The sequence below is a fragment of the Chiloscyllium plagiosum genome, unplaced genomic scaffold, assembly GCF_037043375.1.
Source record: "Chiloscyllium plagiosum isolate Xiang-an unplaced genomic scaffold, Cpla_swu_hap1 HiC_scaffold_53X, whole genome shotgun sequence".
Lineage (NCBI taxonomy): Eukaryota > Metazoa > Chordata > Chondrichthyes > Orectolobiformes > Hemiscylliidae > Chiloscyllium > Chiloscyllium plagiosum.
The window spans coordinates 12,123,640-12,142,976 of NW_028270191.1; the positions used below are offsets into that span (position 1 = coordinate 12,123,640).

Here is a 19,337-nt window from a genome sequence, read left to right on the forward strand (position 1 = left end):
ACCACTCAATGCATAAAATATCTTGACCAAGTGGATTTTGAAAGATGTTTCCTCTTGTGGGAGAATCTAGAACTAGGGATCATAGTTAAAAAATAAGAGGGAACTCCATTTAAAACAGAGGAGGAAACTTTTTCTTCTCTTGTAGACAGACAGCTAAGAGTCTTTGGAATTCCCTTTCTCAAAAGACAGTGGATGCAAAATCTTTAAATATTTTTAAAGCAGAGGCAGATGGATTACTGACTACCAAGAGGACGAAAGATTATTGAGGAATATGCAGGAATGTAGAGGTTAAAGAGAGATCAGCCACAAACATATTGAATAGTGGAGCAAGTTCTAAGAGTGGAGTGACTAGTTCTAGATTCTCCCACAAGAGGAAACTTCTTGTGCCTTGTTTGTATGCTTGCAACAGTTTTCCTTCGTGTCGCCAATCACTCTGAATTGGTGTGCTCTAGTTCTCACCCCCTTCTACCCATGGGAACAGTGTTTCCCTGTCTAATCTGTGAAAACTTACTGATTATAAACCTCTCTGTCAAATGTCCTCTCAATCTTCTCTTCTCCAAAGAGACCAGCCCCAGCTACACAGTTTATTGACTTAACTGAAGTTCCTCATCCCCAGAATCATTATTGTAAGCTCTTTCTGCATTATCTCTAAAGCCTTTGCATCCTTACTAAATGTATTGCCCAGAACTAGACAGAATACAGCAGTTGAATTGTATCCTTCAGTTTTTAATTGCATCCCCTTGTTCTTTCCAACAAAGAACTCCACATTTCCCTGCATAAAGTTTTATTTGCAGCATGTCTACTTGTTCCACCAACCTATCTATGTTCTATTGAAGGCTAGCAGTATCCTCCTCACAATTCACAATGATTTTTAAGTTTTTTGTTACCTGCAAATATTTAAATTGTCCCTTTTGTACCAAAATGTACGTCATTAATGTTGTATCAAGAAAAGCAGCGTCAACTTCCCTAGTTTTTGGAGAACCGCACTTCAATTGGATAAACAGTTGTTCAGTTTGTAATTTTGCTTGCTGAGCTGGCAGGTTTGTTTTCAGACGTTTCGTCACCATTGCTAGGTAACATCATCAGTGAGCCTCCGGTGAAGTGCTAGTGTTCTGACCATGGCTCACTGAGGATGTTACCCAGTGTGGTGATGAAACATCTGAAAACAAATCTGCCAGCTCAGCAAGCAAACTTACAACCTGAACCTCAACCTGAGCTACAAATCATCTCAAAATCGCAAACAATTGTTCATTATTAGATTTCTGCTTCCTGTCACTCAGCCAACTTCATATGCAACTGTCCTTTTTCACAGGCTTCAACTTTACCAACAAGCTTCTTATGTGACATTTTACCAAACAAGATTTGCAAGTCTATGTACAGCACATCAACTATGTTACCCACAACAACCCTCATCATAAACTCAATCAATTTATTTAAACATGATTTGCTTTGTACAAATCTATGCTGACTTTCTGGAGTTACTTCACATTTGTTCAAATGACTGTTAATTTTATCCCAAATAATCACCTCTAAAGGCTTTCTCACCACAAGTTAAACTGATTGGCTAGTGGTTACTGGGCTTCTTGTGGCAATGGGACTGACTACCTTGCTTCACTGAGAACCAGTCTAGACTTGATAGGTCGAATGACTGCCTTCTGTACCATCACTAACTCTAAGACCTCCCTCCATACCTTTGGAGACATCCGATCCAGTGTCTTACAAACTTTAACTCAATTAAATTTCTTTCTAATAGCAGCCGCTTCATTAATTCTTGGATCATCAAATGTCTCATCTACCTTCTTTTCCATTAAGACTTTGGCAGCATCTTTTTTCCATGGTAAAGACAAATACAAAGTATTCATTTAATACCTCAGCCATACCTTCTGCCTCCATGAGTAGATCCCATTTTGATCCCTGATTGACTGTACCACTCTTTTTACTACATTTTGTTCTTTACATGGTTAGCAAAGATCTTTTGAATTCCCTTTTCTATTTCCTACCAGTCCCTTCTTAGAATGTCTCTTTGCCTCTGTCATTTTTTTCACTTCCCCTGTAAACTTTCTATATTCAGCCTGATTCTCCATTGCATTGTCCACCTAACATCTGCCTATGCACCAGTTTTCTACTTCATATGAACTGTAAACAGGATTTAGTTTTTGCACTTCCTACCTAATAACTTATGACTTCTTACTCCTAGTATTGTCTGTCTATTCCGAGACATTTTATGTGCTTTACTTTCCTTTTTCAATATTATATCGTGATCCCCTTTCCCATTCCTATTTAGTCTAAGCCCTCCTCAATAGGAAGCTGACCTACAAGGACACTGCACCCTGTCCTGTTCAGGTGTAATCCATTTGCCTGTACAGATTCCTCCACCCCAGAACTGGTTCCAATGTTCCAAGAATCTAGATCCCTCTCTCCAACAGCATTTAATATTTGTAGTCAACTTGTTATTATCAGCTTATAAGGGTGGCACAGTGGCTAGCACTGCTGCCTCACAGTACGAGGGACCCAGGTTCAATTCCAGCCTTAGTCTGTCTGCCAGCCTGAAATTTGCATGTTCTTCCTGTGTCTGTGTGGGTTCTTGCCAGGTACTCTGTTTTCTTCGCCCAGTCCTGAGATGTATAGATTAGGAGGATTGACCATGCTAGTGTCCAGGTTGGTTGGATTAGCCATGGGAAATGCAAGGTTACAGGGATCAGGTAGGGGTCTGGGTAGGATGATGTTCAGAGGGTCTGTGCAGACTCAATGAGCCAAATGGCCCCTTTCCGTACTGGAAGGTTTCTATGATTCTAATCAGTAATATTATTTTACACCTCTGGAGTAAATGGGACTTGAACCTAGGTCTCCTGCTCCAGGGGTAGGGGCTGTGCTACAAGAATCCTTCTATGCAGTCTCAATGGCTCAATAGCCTGTTTCTCTATTGTAGTGACTCTATTCTAACCCTAAATTTAATCTCAGATGTGTTTAACTGACGATCCAATCATGCCTTCCACAAGCGTAGATATTTTCTTGATCAGCCTGTTGAGAGATGTCATTACACACTTGGTAGGACTTGAACCCTGGTTCCCTGGCTTAGAGGTAAGCACACTACCCCTGCACCTCAAGAGGCCTGAGTTTCTTAGGGTAAATATTTTGACAGCTCCTCAGGGTAATATCTTCGGCTCAATTATTATCAGCTGAAATGCTAGAAATACGCAACAGATCAGGCAGCCTCTTTGGAGAGAAAAAGTGGAGTTCATGTTTCACATTATCACCTTTCATCAGAACTGGGAATAGTTAGAAATGAACGGGGAGAGTCAAAAAAGAATAAAGCAAAAGATTGTGAGAGGGTGGAAGATGGGAAACATTACATGATAAAAAGGTTAGTCATAGAGTCATACAGCATGGAAACAGGCCTTTCGGTCCAACTCATCTCTGCCAACCAAGTTTACCAAACTAAACTAGTCCCCCGAAACGTCGATTCTCCTGTTCCCTAGATGCTGCCTGACCTGCTGCGCTTTTCCAGCAACACATTTCCATCTCTGATCTCCAGCATCTGCAGACCTCACTTTCTCCTCAAATATGGCCCATACCCCTTTAAACTTTTCATATTCATGTACCTGTTTAAATGTCTTTTAAATGTTGTAACTGTACCTGCATCTACCACTTTCTCTGGCAGTTTATTGCACCTATGACCGCCCTCTGTGTGAAAAAGTTGTCCCTCAGGTCCCTTTTAAATCTTTCCCCTCTCACCTTAAAAGTATACCCCCTAGTTTTGAACTGTCCCACCCTAGGGAAAAGACCTTTGCTATTCACCTTATCTATGCTGCTCATGATTTTATAAACCTCTGAGGTCACCCCTCAACCTCCCATGCTCTAGTGACAAAAGTCCCAGCCTAGCCAGCTTGTCCTTTATAATGCAAACCTTCTAGTCCTGGCGAATCTTTTCTGAACCCTCCCCAATTCAATAATATCCTTCCTATAGCAGGACTAGAACTGTATACAGCACTCCAAAAGTTGCCTCGCCAGCATTTTGTACAACTTCACCATAGCCAGAGAAGGTAGTAATGGGACAGGTAAAGAAACAGAAGATGTGCCCAGAGGGGGTGTCAATGGAAGGCAATGAACAGTTTGCTGTCTGAAAGCATAAGCGAGAAAATCAAGGTCAAGGCTGCATGCAAAGAAAATGAAGCAAAATGGGGGAGCAGAGGTTACAGTCTGAGATTGTTGGACTCCGTTGTCATACTTCAATAATCTGGACATGTGGAACATAAATTTGAAATTTGATCCTTTCTCATTTTCTTTACAGCAATGGACACCTTGCTTTTAAAACAAAATGCAGTTGAGAAATCAGATAACCCTTTTCTGTCAATATATGTAGAACTACAGAAGGCCCGAGAACTGGTCTTCCAGTCTGGACAAGATAGTAAAATGCAAACCAGCTTTCAAACTGATTCATGAGATTTTATCAAAGTACAACAAACCTTTTCAGTAGCTACCTTATTGAAATAATGTTAGAAATTAGTTCACACCGCAGACTTATAGAGACTTTGAGTTTTAGAGTGGAATTTCAAAGAATGCATGTGATCAAATTCTTTCCATTACAAAGATTTCTGAATGATTGCAACTCAAAGACTATTGTGTGTCCAAGGCCTAAGTTGTCAGAAATCATTTGAAAGGACAATGAGATACAGGTACGGTGGCCATCCGATAGAAATCAGGTTTCCGATGAGAGAAATTTTCTAGGCAGAAAGAACAGGCTGAGATCAGCAAAGGAACAGGACCTCGCTTGAGATCATCAATAGGCAGAGAACGCAGGCTAGCCTTTGCCTACTTATTTGAAAAACCAAGCCAAGATTTTGCTTTGGGGTTTAACTCCTCCTTGACTGGAGTGAAGCAAGAGAAATCTGCTACTGTAGCAATAAACCACGTGCATCTGTCTCCATCAACCTTCAGGCTCTGTTTCTTCAGTGCACCAAAAAGGAAATACAGGCCTGCAACATTTCAAGAGTTAATCTCAGGCAAAGTAAATGAGACTATGAACTTTTAGACTTTTAAGACCTAAGTATATGTTACCTTATTTGCTGGCTAATCTTTAACTCTCAGTTGGCGTTGCAAAAACTGGTCATTGTCACATTGCTGTTTGTATAGTCTTGCTGTGTGCAAGGGGTTGCTGCATTTTCTGCATTAGAACAGTAAATAACTTCAAAAGTACTACATAAAGCACTTGGGTGTCCTGTGGTTGTAAACCGTTTGCAAGATTCACTACACAAATTCCCCAAAGCTTTTGCAACAGCACCATCCAATCTTGCAGCCTTTACGGCCTAGAAGGGCAAGGGGAACAGATACAGGGAGCACCACCTACAAGTTCCCCTCCAGTCACACACCATCCTGACTTGGAAATATGTCATCATTCCTTCAATGTCAGTAGGTCCTAGTATTCTTTCCCTAACAGCGTTGTGAGTGGACCTATGCCACATGGACTGAAGCAGTTCAAGAAGCAGCTCCTCACCACCACCACCCCCAACTGGGATAGAAGACAGATGTTGGCTTTGTGAACGAAGCTCACATTTTGTGAAGAAATTTATTTTTAAAAAACCTCTGAACTATTCAGATTAGCTGAAATGAAGTTGTTTTCTGATCTTGTTCACTGCTGTGGGGCTGGTTAGCTCAGTTGGCTGGTTTGTGATGCAGAATAATGCCAACAGTATGAGTTCAATTCCTGTACCAGCTGAGGTCACCATGAAGGTCCCACCTTCTCAACTCACCCTGAGGCATGATGACCCTCTGGTAAAACCACCAGCAATCGCCTCTCTCTAATGTGAGTGTGATGGGACGATGGCTACTTCATATTGCTGTGTTCTTGGTCTAAAATAGATGAGTTGCTAAATTCAGCTAAGTATGTCAGTAATATTGAACCTGAAATCCCAGTATCTAATCTGTATTGGTTAAGAGTATCAAATGATTTTTTTTCTCACACAGGAACATTTGATGTTTTGCACTGGGATCCACCATTCATGTCAAATATTTATAAGAAGACTAAATTAAGACTAAGTACACCACAAAATTCAACCTAAATTTGAATCTCTGAAATCTGGTTTCCATCCCCGCTGCACCGTTTCTCAATATTCCACCAGTGGTTCCAATTTAATATGTTCATCTCTGTGTCGAAATTGTTTCTTGGCCTTGCCCCTACCAATCGTTTGTACCACTTTTCAAACTCAGCTCATTCCTCGACTCTGGCCTTTTGAGTATTTCCCCTCTTGTTGCCCTATTTTCTATTTTCTAATTTATTCCTATGATCTGTTTTGCTGGACATTTTATTTATTTACTTTTCAAACTTGTTTTTCCTCAGAACTTTCTTTACTTTTATTTTAATTTATTGTGAAGGCGCCTAAGCGTGGCAATGGTGCACGCTTTTCACTGTATTTTTATATTGGATACACATTACAATAAATGATTCAATAAACATGTACTGAAGAATCTTGACCTAGGTACTTTGTACCTGAGATGATGCCATAAGTGATGACTTATAAAGCTTTCACTGTTGAAAGCTTTGTTGAAATGTTGTTAATAATGGTCAGTGATAGCATTCTAACCTCGAGTCAGCAGACCAGCGTGGAAGGAATTGGGAGAATGGGATGGCGTTTTTACAGGGGGCAGGATGGGAGGAGGTGTAGTCCACTAACACCTTCCACCCCAACCTCAAATTCACCTGGACAGTCTCGGACTCCTCCCTCCCCTTCCTAGACCTTTCTGTTTCTATCTCAGGCGACCGAATCAACACGGACATCTACTACAAACCAACCGACTCCCACAGCTACCTGGACTACACCTCCTCCCATCCTGCCCCCTGTAAAAACGCCATCCCATTCTCCCAATTCCTTCGTCTCCGCCGCATCTGCTCCCAGGAGGACCAGTTCAAAATACGTACAACACAGATGGCCTCCTTCTTCAAGGACCGCAATTTCCCCCCCGACGTGGTCGACGGTGCCCTCCACCGCATCTCCTCCACTTCCCGCTCCTCCGCCCTTGAGCCCCGCCCCTCCAACCGCCACCAGGACAGAACCCCACTGGTCCTCGCCTACCACCCCACCAATCTCCATGTGCAGCGCATCATCCGACGTCACTTCCGCCACCTCCAAACAGACCCCAGCACCAAGGATATATTTCCCTCCCCTCCCCTATCAGCTTTCCGTAGAGACCACTCCCTCCGCGACTCCCTTGTCAGATCCACACCCCCCACCGACCCAACCTCCACTCCCGGCACCTTCCCTTGCAACCGCAGGAGGTGCAACACTTGTGCCCACACCTCCCCCCTCACTTCTCTCCAAGGCCCCAAAGGAAACTTCCATATCCGCCACAGATTCACCTGCACCTCCACCCACATCATCTACTGCATCCGCTGCAGCCGGTGTGGCCTCCTCTATATTGGGGAGACAGGCCGCCTACTTGCGGAGCGATTCAGAGAGCACCTCTGGGCCACCCGGACGAACCAACCCAACCAACCTGTAGCACAGCATTTCAACTCCCCCTCCCACTCCACCGAGGATATGCAGGTCATTGGACTCATCCACCGCCAAACCACAACAACCCGACGGTCGGAGGAGGAGCGTCTTATCTTCCGACTGGGAACCCTCCAACCGCAGGGGATGAACTTGGACTTCACCAGTTTCTTCATCCCCCCTCCCCCCACCTTGTCTCAGCCGGATCCCTCCAGCCCGGCACCGCCTTCCTGACCTGCAGTCTTCTTCTTGACCTCTCCGCCTCCATCCTACTCCGACCTATCACCCTCACCTTGACCTCTTTCCACCTATCACATTTCCAACGCCCCTCCTCCAAGTCCCTCCTCCCTACCTTTTATCTTCTCCTGCTGAACACTCTCTGCTCATTCCTGAAGAAGGGCCTGTGCCCGAAACGTCGAATCTCCTGTTCCCTGGATGCTGCCTGACCTGCTGTGCTGTTCCAGCAATAAAGTTTCAACTTGTTGAATAAGTAGCACTATTAAAGACAAGTTACTTGAACTCATTGTGAGTTGTGTTTACACTGTTGCTTTGTCTCAGCAGTGAAGAGGATATCTAAGATGACATGGCACTGGGGGTGCGGAAGGGGTGGGTGTGCAGATTATACTTCACTGAGTGATGGACTGCTGATTTGGTTTGTATCATCGGGACTAGTTGTAGATGCCAGAAGTTATAAGAATGGTGACAATTCCCTGATCGGGCAGGTGAACAGCTGCTTTGTTTACAGTACAGGGGCAGAGCTTCCAGACAGCAAGAAAGACAAGGTCCAACTCTCTCACTCTCTTGCCAAAGACTAGAAGACAGCTAGGTATTCTTTCCCAGCATTTGCTGTAAACTGTTGCCACTAACCAGTGATTGAATAACTTTGCAATTAGTGTGCCAAATGCCCTGTGTCTTCGGCAAAGAATTGAAATAATTTGGAAATAAGAGAATCGAAGAATAGGAGGTCCTGGTACTATTGAATGGTGTCTCCCCAGTATCATTTTCTCCACCCATAATATCCATGTGTGTTTGTTTCTCTGTCTGTCTGTATGTATGTATGTATGTTTAGAGGTTTAAGAATGAGGTTAGACATTCAACTATTAGAGTAGGATGATAATTCATATGTTTGTTTGCCTGTGGTTAGAATTGATGTCTTTGTAATAAACAGTTTATTGTTAAGTACAGGAACCTGGTCAGTGTTTACTGTTCACCTGAGACAGGTAAAGACTTTGAGTACTTTGATTAAATCATTAACTTTTGTGACCACCCCAGGAGTAATGAGGCTCAAGAATCAGCGCTCTTTTCCAAGTGTGTTGTGACAAGGCATTGGGGACTGTTGTGGGATTATGTTGAAATAGACTATGGAAATTTTGTTGTGGTATTAATAAGTAATATAGGATTAAGAATTGTGTAATTAAGAAATGAGGTAAAACTATATTTAATGATGCAGTAAGATCATCATTACTTGTGAACAATCTGGCTGACCCTGGGAAAAAAAAGCTTTACATTAGTGAAGTACCAAATTTCTCATTAATACAAAAATGTTCTATTTTATTTTAATTTTTTTTTATTTTTGGAAACATTTGTCAACTTGTACTGGACTGTCATACATTGATCCAAATTATTATTCCACTGTCTCTAAAATGGTTAAGAATTGGAACAATTTCTTTAACTGTAATCACTCTTCATGCTGATTAACTGCTTAGCTTGCTTGATGAAAGACTATTGCTGGACACCAGAGATCCTCTAGAACATAGATCAGAGCTAAAGTAACATTGGGAAAGGAAAAAGTCTATGTCACGGAGATGATGGACATTTGTGAATAACTTCCTTTGAGCTCAAGTTATTTCCCCTATGAGCACAAAATCTGGGCCATGACCAAGTATATTCATCATATACATGTCCACTTGTTGCACTGTCATTATCCATGAATACATTATTTTAAACATGATTGTTTTAAATCTTGGATACAGTAAACATCACAGAAAATTCTTACATGTCCATATTGTTAACCTGAGATGTGAACATATCAATCACTTCTGCACACGTTAGAATCTATGTCATGTATTTCTGGGAGCCTTAGAAGGCCAACCATGAATTAAACAGTGGACAATAAAATATAATGACACTGGAAACTGTGAAAAACTTCCTGCAGGTGGCAGAGTTGTCCCTCACAGATTTAAAAATAAAATTACAAAAGCTAGCTTAATTGAATTAGCAAGTAAATTGGGAGCAGAATGGCCTTCTGAAGCTAACGAGGCAGACAGCATTTAGATTTAGGAGAAATATCTGGAGGCTACCACTATTTGATGAACAACCATCCATTTTTTTGTCTGCAGGTCTGTGAGCCTGTCTCCATTTCCTCATGAGAACTCCATTTCTAATTTAATAATGGTCTGGAACTCCTTGAGCTTCAACTTCAGTATGAGCTGTGTCTGTTAACTAGCTTAACTCAGAATCTGCCTCCTGAGCATTAATAAAGACATGCCAAACACTTCTTTTGAATTATCCAGAGTTTTGGCTACCCTAACATAAGCTTGTGGTATTAGGGTAACCTCTGGTGATAGACTTTGTTTAGCAATTGCCTTGGTCAGTACACATGATAGAAAGAATACCTCAAACCTATTCTTGCAACTTTTCTGTCTCCTTAGCCTCGCTCTGACTTTTCACAATTATGGGTAAATGTATAACTTTTACTCCTGCCAAATCATTCCTCAGGAATAAATCAATTCATTCCATGGATAATTCCTTTACAACCCTGACCACCACTGGTCCAGGCAACAAGTCACACTCTAATTGGATTTTTGTACAATAAAACGGGATATACTCTCACTTATCTTATTGACTAACATTTTGACTTTCATTGAACTCTGGAGGATGTTGGAAACAATAAGACTAAGGTAGAAGGTGAGCTAAATAGTTCTCAGAGCGATCCTCTGACAATCTGACTGCCCAAATATGGAAATACTGGATCAGAGACACTGTGGTTGTCACATTTAGAGCAAGGACAATGGGAATATCTTGTAAGGCAATTTAAGAAGCATAACATCATCGATAGATATGCATCTGGATGTACTACATTATCTCGACATTTTACGGGTGTAGAAGAGTCAGATGAATAAAACCTAATCCTTATTGAGCCCAGAGAAAAAACTCGATGCTGGTTGAGGTTCAATACATGCTGGAAAATCGTTGATTAAATCTAGCCACAGCAGGTGAAGTTCAATGGTAGTATTGCTTTTTTTAAATTTACTCATGGGATGTGGACGTCACTGACTGGCCAGCATTTATTGACCGTTCCGGATTGTCGAGAGTGTGGTGCTGGAAAAGCACAGCAGGTCAGGCAGCATCCAAGGGGCAGGAGAATCGACGTTTCAGGCATAAACCCTTCATCAGGAATGAGGCTTGTGGGCCTGGGGAGCTGAGGGATAAATGGTGGGAATATGATAGGTAGATGAATGTGGGGGTGAAAGTGATAGGTCAGAGAGGAAGGTGGAGCAGATAGGTGGGAAGGAGGATGGACAGGTCAAGAGGGCGGTGTCGAGTTGGAGGCTTGGGCCTGGGATAAGGTGGGGGGAGGAGAAATGAGGAAACTGGTGAAATCCACATTGATCCCATGTGGTCCCAAGGCAGAAGATGAGCTGTTTTTCCTCCAGATGTTGGGTAGTTAGGGTTTGGCGATGGAGGAGGCCCAGGGCCTGCATGCCCTTGGCAGAGTAGAAGGGGGAGTTGAAGTGTTCAGCCACAGGGCGGTAGGGTTGGTTGGTGCAGGTGTCCCAGAGATGTGCTCTGAAACGAGCGGCAAGTTGGCATCCTGTCTCACTGATGTAGAGGAGACCACATCAGGTGCAACTGATGCAATAGATGATGTGTGTGGAGGTACAGGTAAATTTCTGACGGATGTGGAAGGATCCTTTGGGGCTTTGGACGGAGGTGAGGGGGGACTGCCCTTGAGAGGGTGGTGGTGAGCTGCCTTCTTGAACCGCTGCAGTCCATGTGCTGTATGTTGAACCATAATGCCCCTAGGAGGAGAATTTCAGGATTATGACCCAGTGACACTGAAGGACCAGTGATATATTTCCAAGCCAGGATGGTGACTTGCAAGGGGTGGTGTTCCATGTATCTGCTGCCCTTGTCCTTCTAGATGGAAGTGGTCATGTGTTTGGAAGGTGTTGTCTGAGCATCTTTGGTGAATTTCTGCACTGCGTCTTATAGATTGTCTGTGGTGGAGGGAGTAGATGCTTGTGCATGTGGTGCCAAATAAGTGGGCTGCTTTTTCCTGATTGGTGTTAAGCATCTTGAGCATTGTTGGAGCTGCACCCATCCACTCAAGTGGAGTGTTCCATCACACTCCTGTCCTGTGCCTTATTGGTGGGCCTGGGAATACTTGCCACAGTATTCCTAGCCTCTGACCTGTTCTTGTAGCCATTGTGTTTATTTGGCAAGTCCAGTTTCTGGTCATTGGTAACCCCAATGATGTTGATGGTGGGGGTATTCAGTGATGGTAACACCGTTGGATGTCAAGAGGCAGTGGTTAGATTGTCTCTTATTGGAGATAGTCATTGCCTAGCATTTGTATGGTGTGAATGTTACTTGATACTTGCCAGCCCAAACCTGGATATCATTCATATCTTGTTGCACTTGAAATAGATTCCTTCAGTTCCTGAGGAGTCGTGAATTGTGCTGAACATTGTGCAATTATTAGCAAACATGCCCACTTCTGACCTTATGATGGAGGAAAAGTCATTGATGAAGCAGCTGAAGATGATTGGGCCGAGTACACTACCCTGAGGAACTCATGCAGAGATGTCTTGGAGCTGAGATGATTGTCCTCTGACAACAGCAACCATCTTCCTATGTGTCAGGTATGACTCCAACCAGCAGAGAATTTGCCCCCTGATTCCCATTGATACCAGGTCCCTAAACTGGAAGGATCAACTACATTCTGGATAGATTATAGAAAGGTAAACAGTTAAAACACAAATTCATCCCCAATTCCATAGAAGACTGTATTGATAAGGTTGGCAATAGCTCATTCCTTTCTAAGATTGATCTATTGAGGAGGTACTGGCAAGTGCCATCAAGATTAAGGGCTAAAGAGATATACATTTTTGTCACACCAAATGGATTAAACCAATAATTGTTTTAAAACATGCCACAGCTACTCCAAAGAGTTGCAAATCAATTTGTAACTGATGTACCTAACTGTACAGTTTATTTAGACCATCTTATAATATGCAGTAACACATGGAAAAAGCATGGAAGATAGTCCTTAGAAATGAACCAGAGTTAGCTGCCTCTGACTTTACAAAATCTTTTAACTTTGTGATTGATGCCAGTGATTTGGGGGTAGGTTTAGTTTTGTTGCAAGATGATGAGTAGGGAGTAGACAAACTAGTGGGATTTTTCCAGAAACTAAACCAATGGGGTAATTACCTAAGAAACTAAACCAATATCACAGAAAGTAGAAAATAGATTTTGGGATTATTATTGGTTCTTCAACATGTTGAAGTCTATGCCTGACATAATAGTGTATTTGTTGCTTATGCGTCGCATATTTTGTGATAACACACATTTTGGAAATGGTGTTTCATCTCCGGTAAAGATGGGGGCATGTAAAAACACATTTTTGATTTTACTCTATTTTTGATTGCTGATTTAAAATGGAAAGTACTGTTTTGCATCAAGGAATGTGGAAGGAGTTGCTGCACTTTTAAAAACAAGTGACTGGAACTCATTGTGAGTTATGTTTACACTGCTGCTTTGTTCCAGCAGTGGGGAAGATGTGTAAGATGCCGTGGCACTGGGGTGTGTTCAGAGTGAGCTTTGCCGAGCGACAGATTGCTGATTGGTTTGTGGAATTGTGACCAGCTGTGGATGCTAGAAGTCATCCGCATGGCAACAACTCGCTGATTGGTCCTAGGTGTTTGTGAACGATAGAGAAAGAGAAACCTCCAGACTGCAGAAGAGACAAGGACTTGCACTCTCTTACTCTCCCTCACTCACTGTCACAACCTGGAAGACATCTAGATATGCACTCCCACTAGTTGCTGTGAGCTGTTGCATGCAACCAGTGACTCAAAGACTTTACATTTTGTACGTCAACTACTCTGTGTCCCTCCGCAGAGAGTTGGAAGGATCTTGAAATAGGGAGATCATGGGAAACAAAAATGGTACATCATGAAATCCTATGGACTGGTGCTATTGAACTGCTACCCCGTTATCCTTCTCTCTATGTTTATTTGCTTGCCTCTGTCTATCTGTGTGTATAAGGGTTCAAAGAGGAAGTTGAGAATTTCACCAGCAGAGTGATGCTGATAATTCATATTTTAGTCTGTCTGTGGTAAGAATTAATTTGTTTATAATAAACAGTAATTCATTGTCAAGTACAGGTCAATATGTCCTGTTATGCTGTGTCCATCAGACAGTTAAATTGCGGACTTTGATTAAATGTTTAGCTTTTGTGACGATGTCAGGAGTCAAGCTTGAGAATCGATGCACTTTTCCAAGTGACTATGTTTTCTGTCGTTAACTGGTCCTCTATCCTGCTAAATGATCACCCCAACCCCATGAACCTTATGTTTTGAATTAACCTTTTGGTATGGCACCATATTGAGTGTCTTTTGGAAAAGCAAGCACTGATTCCCCAATATCTACTCTACTAGTTATCTGCTCGAGCATCACTCATAAATTTGCTAAACCCGATTTCCCTTTCATGAACATGTGGACTTGCTCTAATCATACTAGTTTTCTAAGGCTGCCTTAATAATACGTTCCAGCATTTTCCCAATGATTGATGGATGCCTGACGGGCTGTGCACTGTTTACTTTCTCCCTTCCTTCTTGACAAGTGGTGTTTCTTTTGCTGACTTCAAATTTGCTGTGACTGTTGTAGACCATTGTAGGGAGCTTTAGAAAATCGTTCCCACAATCTCTGCAGGTGACTGTTTTGAAACCTGAGGACGGTGGGCCATTAGGTCCTGGAGATTTGTCAGATTGTAGTTTCTGCAATATTTCTTCTCTGCTGATTTTAATTAGCTTTAATTTCCTCACTCTCATTTATCCCTTGGTTCCCTCTACTTCTGCAACAATGTGTAATCAAATACAATACACAATAAGAGCTGGATTGCAGTGATTTAATATGGAGATTAGAAGAAATGTAAAAGCAAGTAAAATTGTTCACAACAGAAGTATAAAGAAACAAAAAAATTGCAGGGAGGATAATTGTTAACTATGGCTCACTAGCTAGAGATGTGGATAAAGGAGCTTGGTGGCTGTGGGGGGAGTGTTGGGGAAATTAATGAGGAGGACTGGAACTGACTTCAAAAGAAGCCAATGGTTATTCAAGCTCTATTCTCCTGCTGCTTTGACATGTTGTTTCTTTGCGTATTGCTGGCACAGACTTTGCTGGTTTATTTGGGGGACCCATTAAAGTTCAGAGCCAATGTAAAGGATGAAAACCCATTGTACCGAGTCTCCATCCCCATTTTCTGACCCTTTTGGATGGGCAAAGCACATTCCCCAGGAGAAATGTTCGGGAAGATCTGGGTCATAAATATTGAACTAACTAACCTTAGTCGCAGTAACTATGATTGAACACACTTCACAGAATCCCGACTTTGTGGAAGCAGGCCATTCAACAGCCACTGAAGAGCATCCCACTCAGACCTACCCCTGCATTGCCCATGGCTAATCTACCTCGCCTGCACACCCCTAGACACTATGGGCAATTTAGCATGGCCAATCCACCATCTGCAGACTGTGGGAGGAATCTGGAGCACCCGGAAGAAACCCATGCAGACGTGGTGAGAATGTACAACTGCCTATGTGGAGTTTGCACAATTAGATTAGATTCCCTACAATATGGAAACAGGCCCTTCGGCCCAACAAGTCCACACTGACCCTTCGAAGAGTAACCCACCCAGACCCATTCCCCTACCCTATATTTACCCCTGACTAATAACCTACACTACGGGCAATTTAGCATGGCCAATACACTTGACCTGCACATCTTTGGACTGTGGGAGGAAACCGGAGTAGCCAGAGGAAACCCACGCAGACATGAGGAGAATGTGTAAACTCCATACAGTCACCTGAGGCTGGAATCGAGCCCAGAACCCTGGCGCTGTGAGTCGGTAGTGCTAACCTCTGAGCCACCATGCCACCCCAATGATAAAATCAAATCTGGGTCTCTGGTGCTGTGAGTCGGCAGTGCTCGCCATTGAGCCCACCGTGCTGCTACTTTACTAAGTTTTGTAACAGAACATCTTGTTCACAAGAGCTGCTTTTTAGCAGCATGTTGTCTAAGACAACAGTGCAATGATTGGACAAATATTTATTGAGAATTCATATTCCTGGGAATATTTTCAAAATATTCAGTCCAGTGGTGCACAAGATATTTATGCAGCCATTCATTTTAGAGTCCTACATTTCAAGATTAAACAAACTAATTTCATGTTACTGGTCACCTTCAAATTAAGTTCATTATTCGCATTCTGTTCCCTGTTATGTGATAAGGCAGATCAATTTTTTTCTTTCAGTGATGTACAATGGAAACTGGCAGTCTGACAGAGCAGTGTGACGCTTTGTCTATCGTTAAGCAGGTATGACACTTCTCCTCTTTATTATTCTTTTCATCCTATTTGAAAGTGTAAAATATCTACTTTTTGATTATTATGTTTTTCTTTCCCTAAATTTGTATTAATGTGCTGGCATTCTGAAATAGAAGAATTACTTCAATTATTTTGCTCTCAAATGTCCAGTGGAACGTTTGGAACGTACATGCTTTCCCTGGTAATGTAAAAGTCTTTTTACTTTTGAATCATTTTTGCTGTTTAATTTATTGAAGGAGTACAACTAGGAAAAGATGCAACAACTGAACACGTGGATACTCTTAGGGGTCGTGATATGTGTTGTGACACTGAGTGGTAGGATTTAGCTTTTTCCCGGGATTCTAATGTGAGTTTCTAATTGCAATTATGCTATTGTGAGGAAGAAACAAATCAGGTTTGGATACTATTTATGTCAAGTGCCCTCCGGTTCTCTCCTCAGGGAAGGGAAAGAAGGAGAATTGGAATCTTTTTGGAACATGTTTTGATGAGATGGAAAATCTCGAGCTGAGGAGCTAATTACATAGACTATAAACCAACAATGGCCTTTGTGCACCTCTGTTGCAGACCCCTGGAGACTAATAACTTGGTAGAACCAAAACTTTCTAAACAATCCCAATGGAAGAAATTGATGGACAAGATTTCACTATTTAAAACCTTTACTGTAATAATCAATACTGCAGCAACTGAAATTTAAGTAGGAACTAGCAGTCAAATTATGTTCAATAAAAACTATAATTTGCATTATAAATAGGTAATAGTGAGGTGAAAGTGACCGCCCTTGAGATCAAGGCTGCATTTAACGGAGTGTGGCATCAGGGAACTCTAGCAAAATTGGTGTCACTGGGAATCTGGGGAAAACTCTCTGCTGGTTGGAATTATGCCTGGTAGAAAGGAAGATATTGCGTTTGTTGGGGGCCATCATATCAGCTCCATCTCTGCAGGAGTTCCTCAGGGTAGTGTCCTGGGCCCAACCATCTTCAGCTGCTTCATCCTAAGGTCAGAAGTGGGGATGTTTACCAATGATTGTACAATGTTCAGCATAATTCGCGACTTCAGATATTGAAACAGTCTATATCCAAATGCAAAAAGATCTGAACAATATCCAAGTTTGGGTTGACACCAGCCAATGCCATTGAACAGACATTCATGCTACACAAATGCCAGGCAATGACCCTTGCCAACAAGAGAGAATATAATTATCACCCCTTGATGTTCAATGTCATCGCCGTCACTGAATTCCCCACTGTCAACACCCTGGGGGCTACCACTGACCAGAAACTGAACTGGACTCATCATATAAATACAAGAGTAGGTCAGAGGCGAGGAATCCTGCAGTGAGTAACTCACCTCCTGACTCCCCAAAGGCTGTCTACTATCTACAAGGCACAAGTCAGGAGGGTGATGGAATACTCCCCACTTGCTCTGGATGGGGGCAGCTCCAACAACATTCAGGAAGCTTAACACCATCCAGTACAAAGCAGCCCACTTGATTGGCACCACATCCACAAACATCCACTCCCTCCACCAACGACGCTCAGGAGCAGCAGTGTGTACCAACTGCAGAAATTCCCCAAAGATCTAGACAGCACCTTCCAAGCCCAGGACCACTTCCATCTTCTCCTGCAAGGGTCAAATTTCTCTCCCCAATGTGGGTGTGGACCCTGATGTCAGGCAGACAGCCACAGTCGAGCCTCTCTGTCCTGTTGTGGGCTGAATTCTCCCACAATGAGAAAAAGTGGTGGAATGTGTGAGGTGACAGTGGGTGGCACGGCTGTTAGTGCTGGTGCAGGTCGGAAAGGTGGTGGGATCCACTGACGGATTATGGAGGCAGCACAGAGGTCCTGTAGTGAGAGACTGAGAGGGGAGAAAGGATGAGGGAAGGTGTTGCAGACAATAATGAGTGGTACATATTCATTGACCTTTGGTGGGAGGTAGGTGAAGTTGCAGAGGTAGTGTGCTTGTGAGGTGGCAGAGAGAAGAGTGTGATACTTACCATGGTGAAGCAGAGAAGGTTAATGACCTTTCTGCAGCACTGCCTGCTGTTTCTTTGCAACCTTGAAAAGGCACTGACCCAGCCAATGAAGTCAGACCCGGCTGCCAGAGTGTAGTGGCATGGCCTCTTCTAGCAGTCTGGGAAGAACAAAGAGAACAAATGAGGTACAGCACAGGAACAGGCCCTTCGGCCCACCAAGCCTACGCTGACAAACAATGCTTTTCTAAATTAAAATCTTTTCACTTCTTTGTGGTTCTATTCTCTATTCTCTGCCTATTCATATATCTGTCAAGATGCCTTTTGAACATTGCTACTGTATTTGCCTCCACCACCTCCTCTGGCAGTGCATTCCAGCCACTTACCAACCTCTGTGTTTTTTAAAAAAGAACTGCCTCTCTTATTTCCTTTAAACTTACCTTAAACCTATATCCCCAGGAAATTGACAGTTCTACCCTTGGAAAAAGTCTCTGACCATTCATTCGCTCCATGCCTCTCCATTTTGTAAACTTCTGTCAGGACACCACTCATCCTGCAACATTCAAGTGAACTCTACAGCTCTCCTCTGCACCACCCTGGCCTCCAAGTCCCTGTCGGTGAATTGTGGTGGCATCTTCCACTTCTCTGTCATTTTATGAACGTGTCCTTCAACAAGCAGGGCAGCTTCAGAATGCCACTGCTTGGCAGGGGGAAATGCAGCATTTTAATCATGGAGCGTGCAAGAGATGCCAATGTTTCAGTGGATACCTGGTGACTGGTGTGTTGTTCCAGGAAGAGCACATGGTAAAAGCGGATGCAAGTTGGATTTGAGAGATGCCATAGAGATAGGGGTAGCAATTAATGTGGCGTGCTTGATAAGATATGGCAAGAAAACTTGTTCATCTTGTGGCGACACTGAAAATAACTTGATGTAACTTGGACTTGGGCAAAAAACATAGGGTACAGCTCTTAGTCCCAATGCAAAAGTGACTTAAATGTTTTCAACAAGCTCTGCAAATCAGTTATAAAGGGCTCTCTGACAAGTCTGTCAAGGATTAATATTTTGCCCCCACTCTTGTTTTGGCTGCCAAGAAAAATGATGGTGCTAGACACTTAGATTCAGAGTCTGAGAAGTGGAAAGAGAGTGTTTGTATAATACAGACCCCTGCAAGCATCCTTCAGTAAAAGTTTAAATGTTGCCAGTTTAGTCTCAATTGCTGTTAGTGTTTGAAAAGCATACCCGTGCAGCAAAATGCTTGCAACTTCTAAA

At 42.7% G+C, this 19,337-nt stretch overlaps 1 protein-coding gene across 6 annotated transcripts in view; it reads left to right on the forward strand.

Annotated features, from left to right (window-relative positions):
* Positions 1–19,337, forward strand: part of pou6f1 (POU class 6 homeobox 1) — a 138,395-nt gene that overhangs the window by 9,872 nt on the left and 109,186 nt on the right. For 2 of the 6 annotated variants that reach the window (XM_043682028.2, XM_043682034.2), the window contains exon 2: positions 16,027–16,089. The exons of 1 other annotated variant lie outside the window; for it this stretch is intronic. In XM_043682028.2, coding sequence (XP_043537963.1) covers positions 16,036–16,089 — 54 coding nt within the window. In that variant the 5' untranslated portion in view covers positions 16,027–16,035. Of the gene's footprint in view, positions 1–12,137; positions 12,353–16,026; positions 16,090–16,211; positions 16,280–19,337 lie in introns of all 6 variants that reach the window. 3 more of the 6 variants (XM_087985592.1, XM_087985593.1, XM_087985594.1) reach the window with 3 other exon arrangements.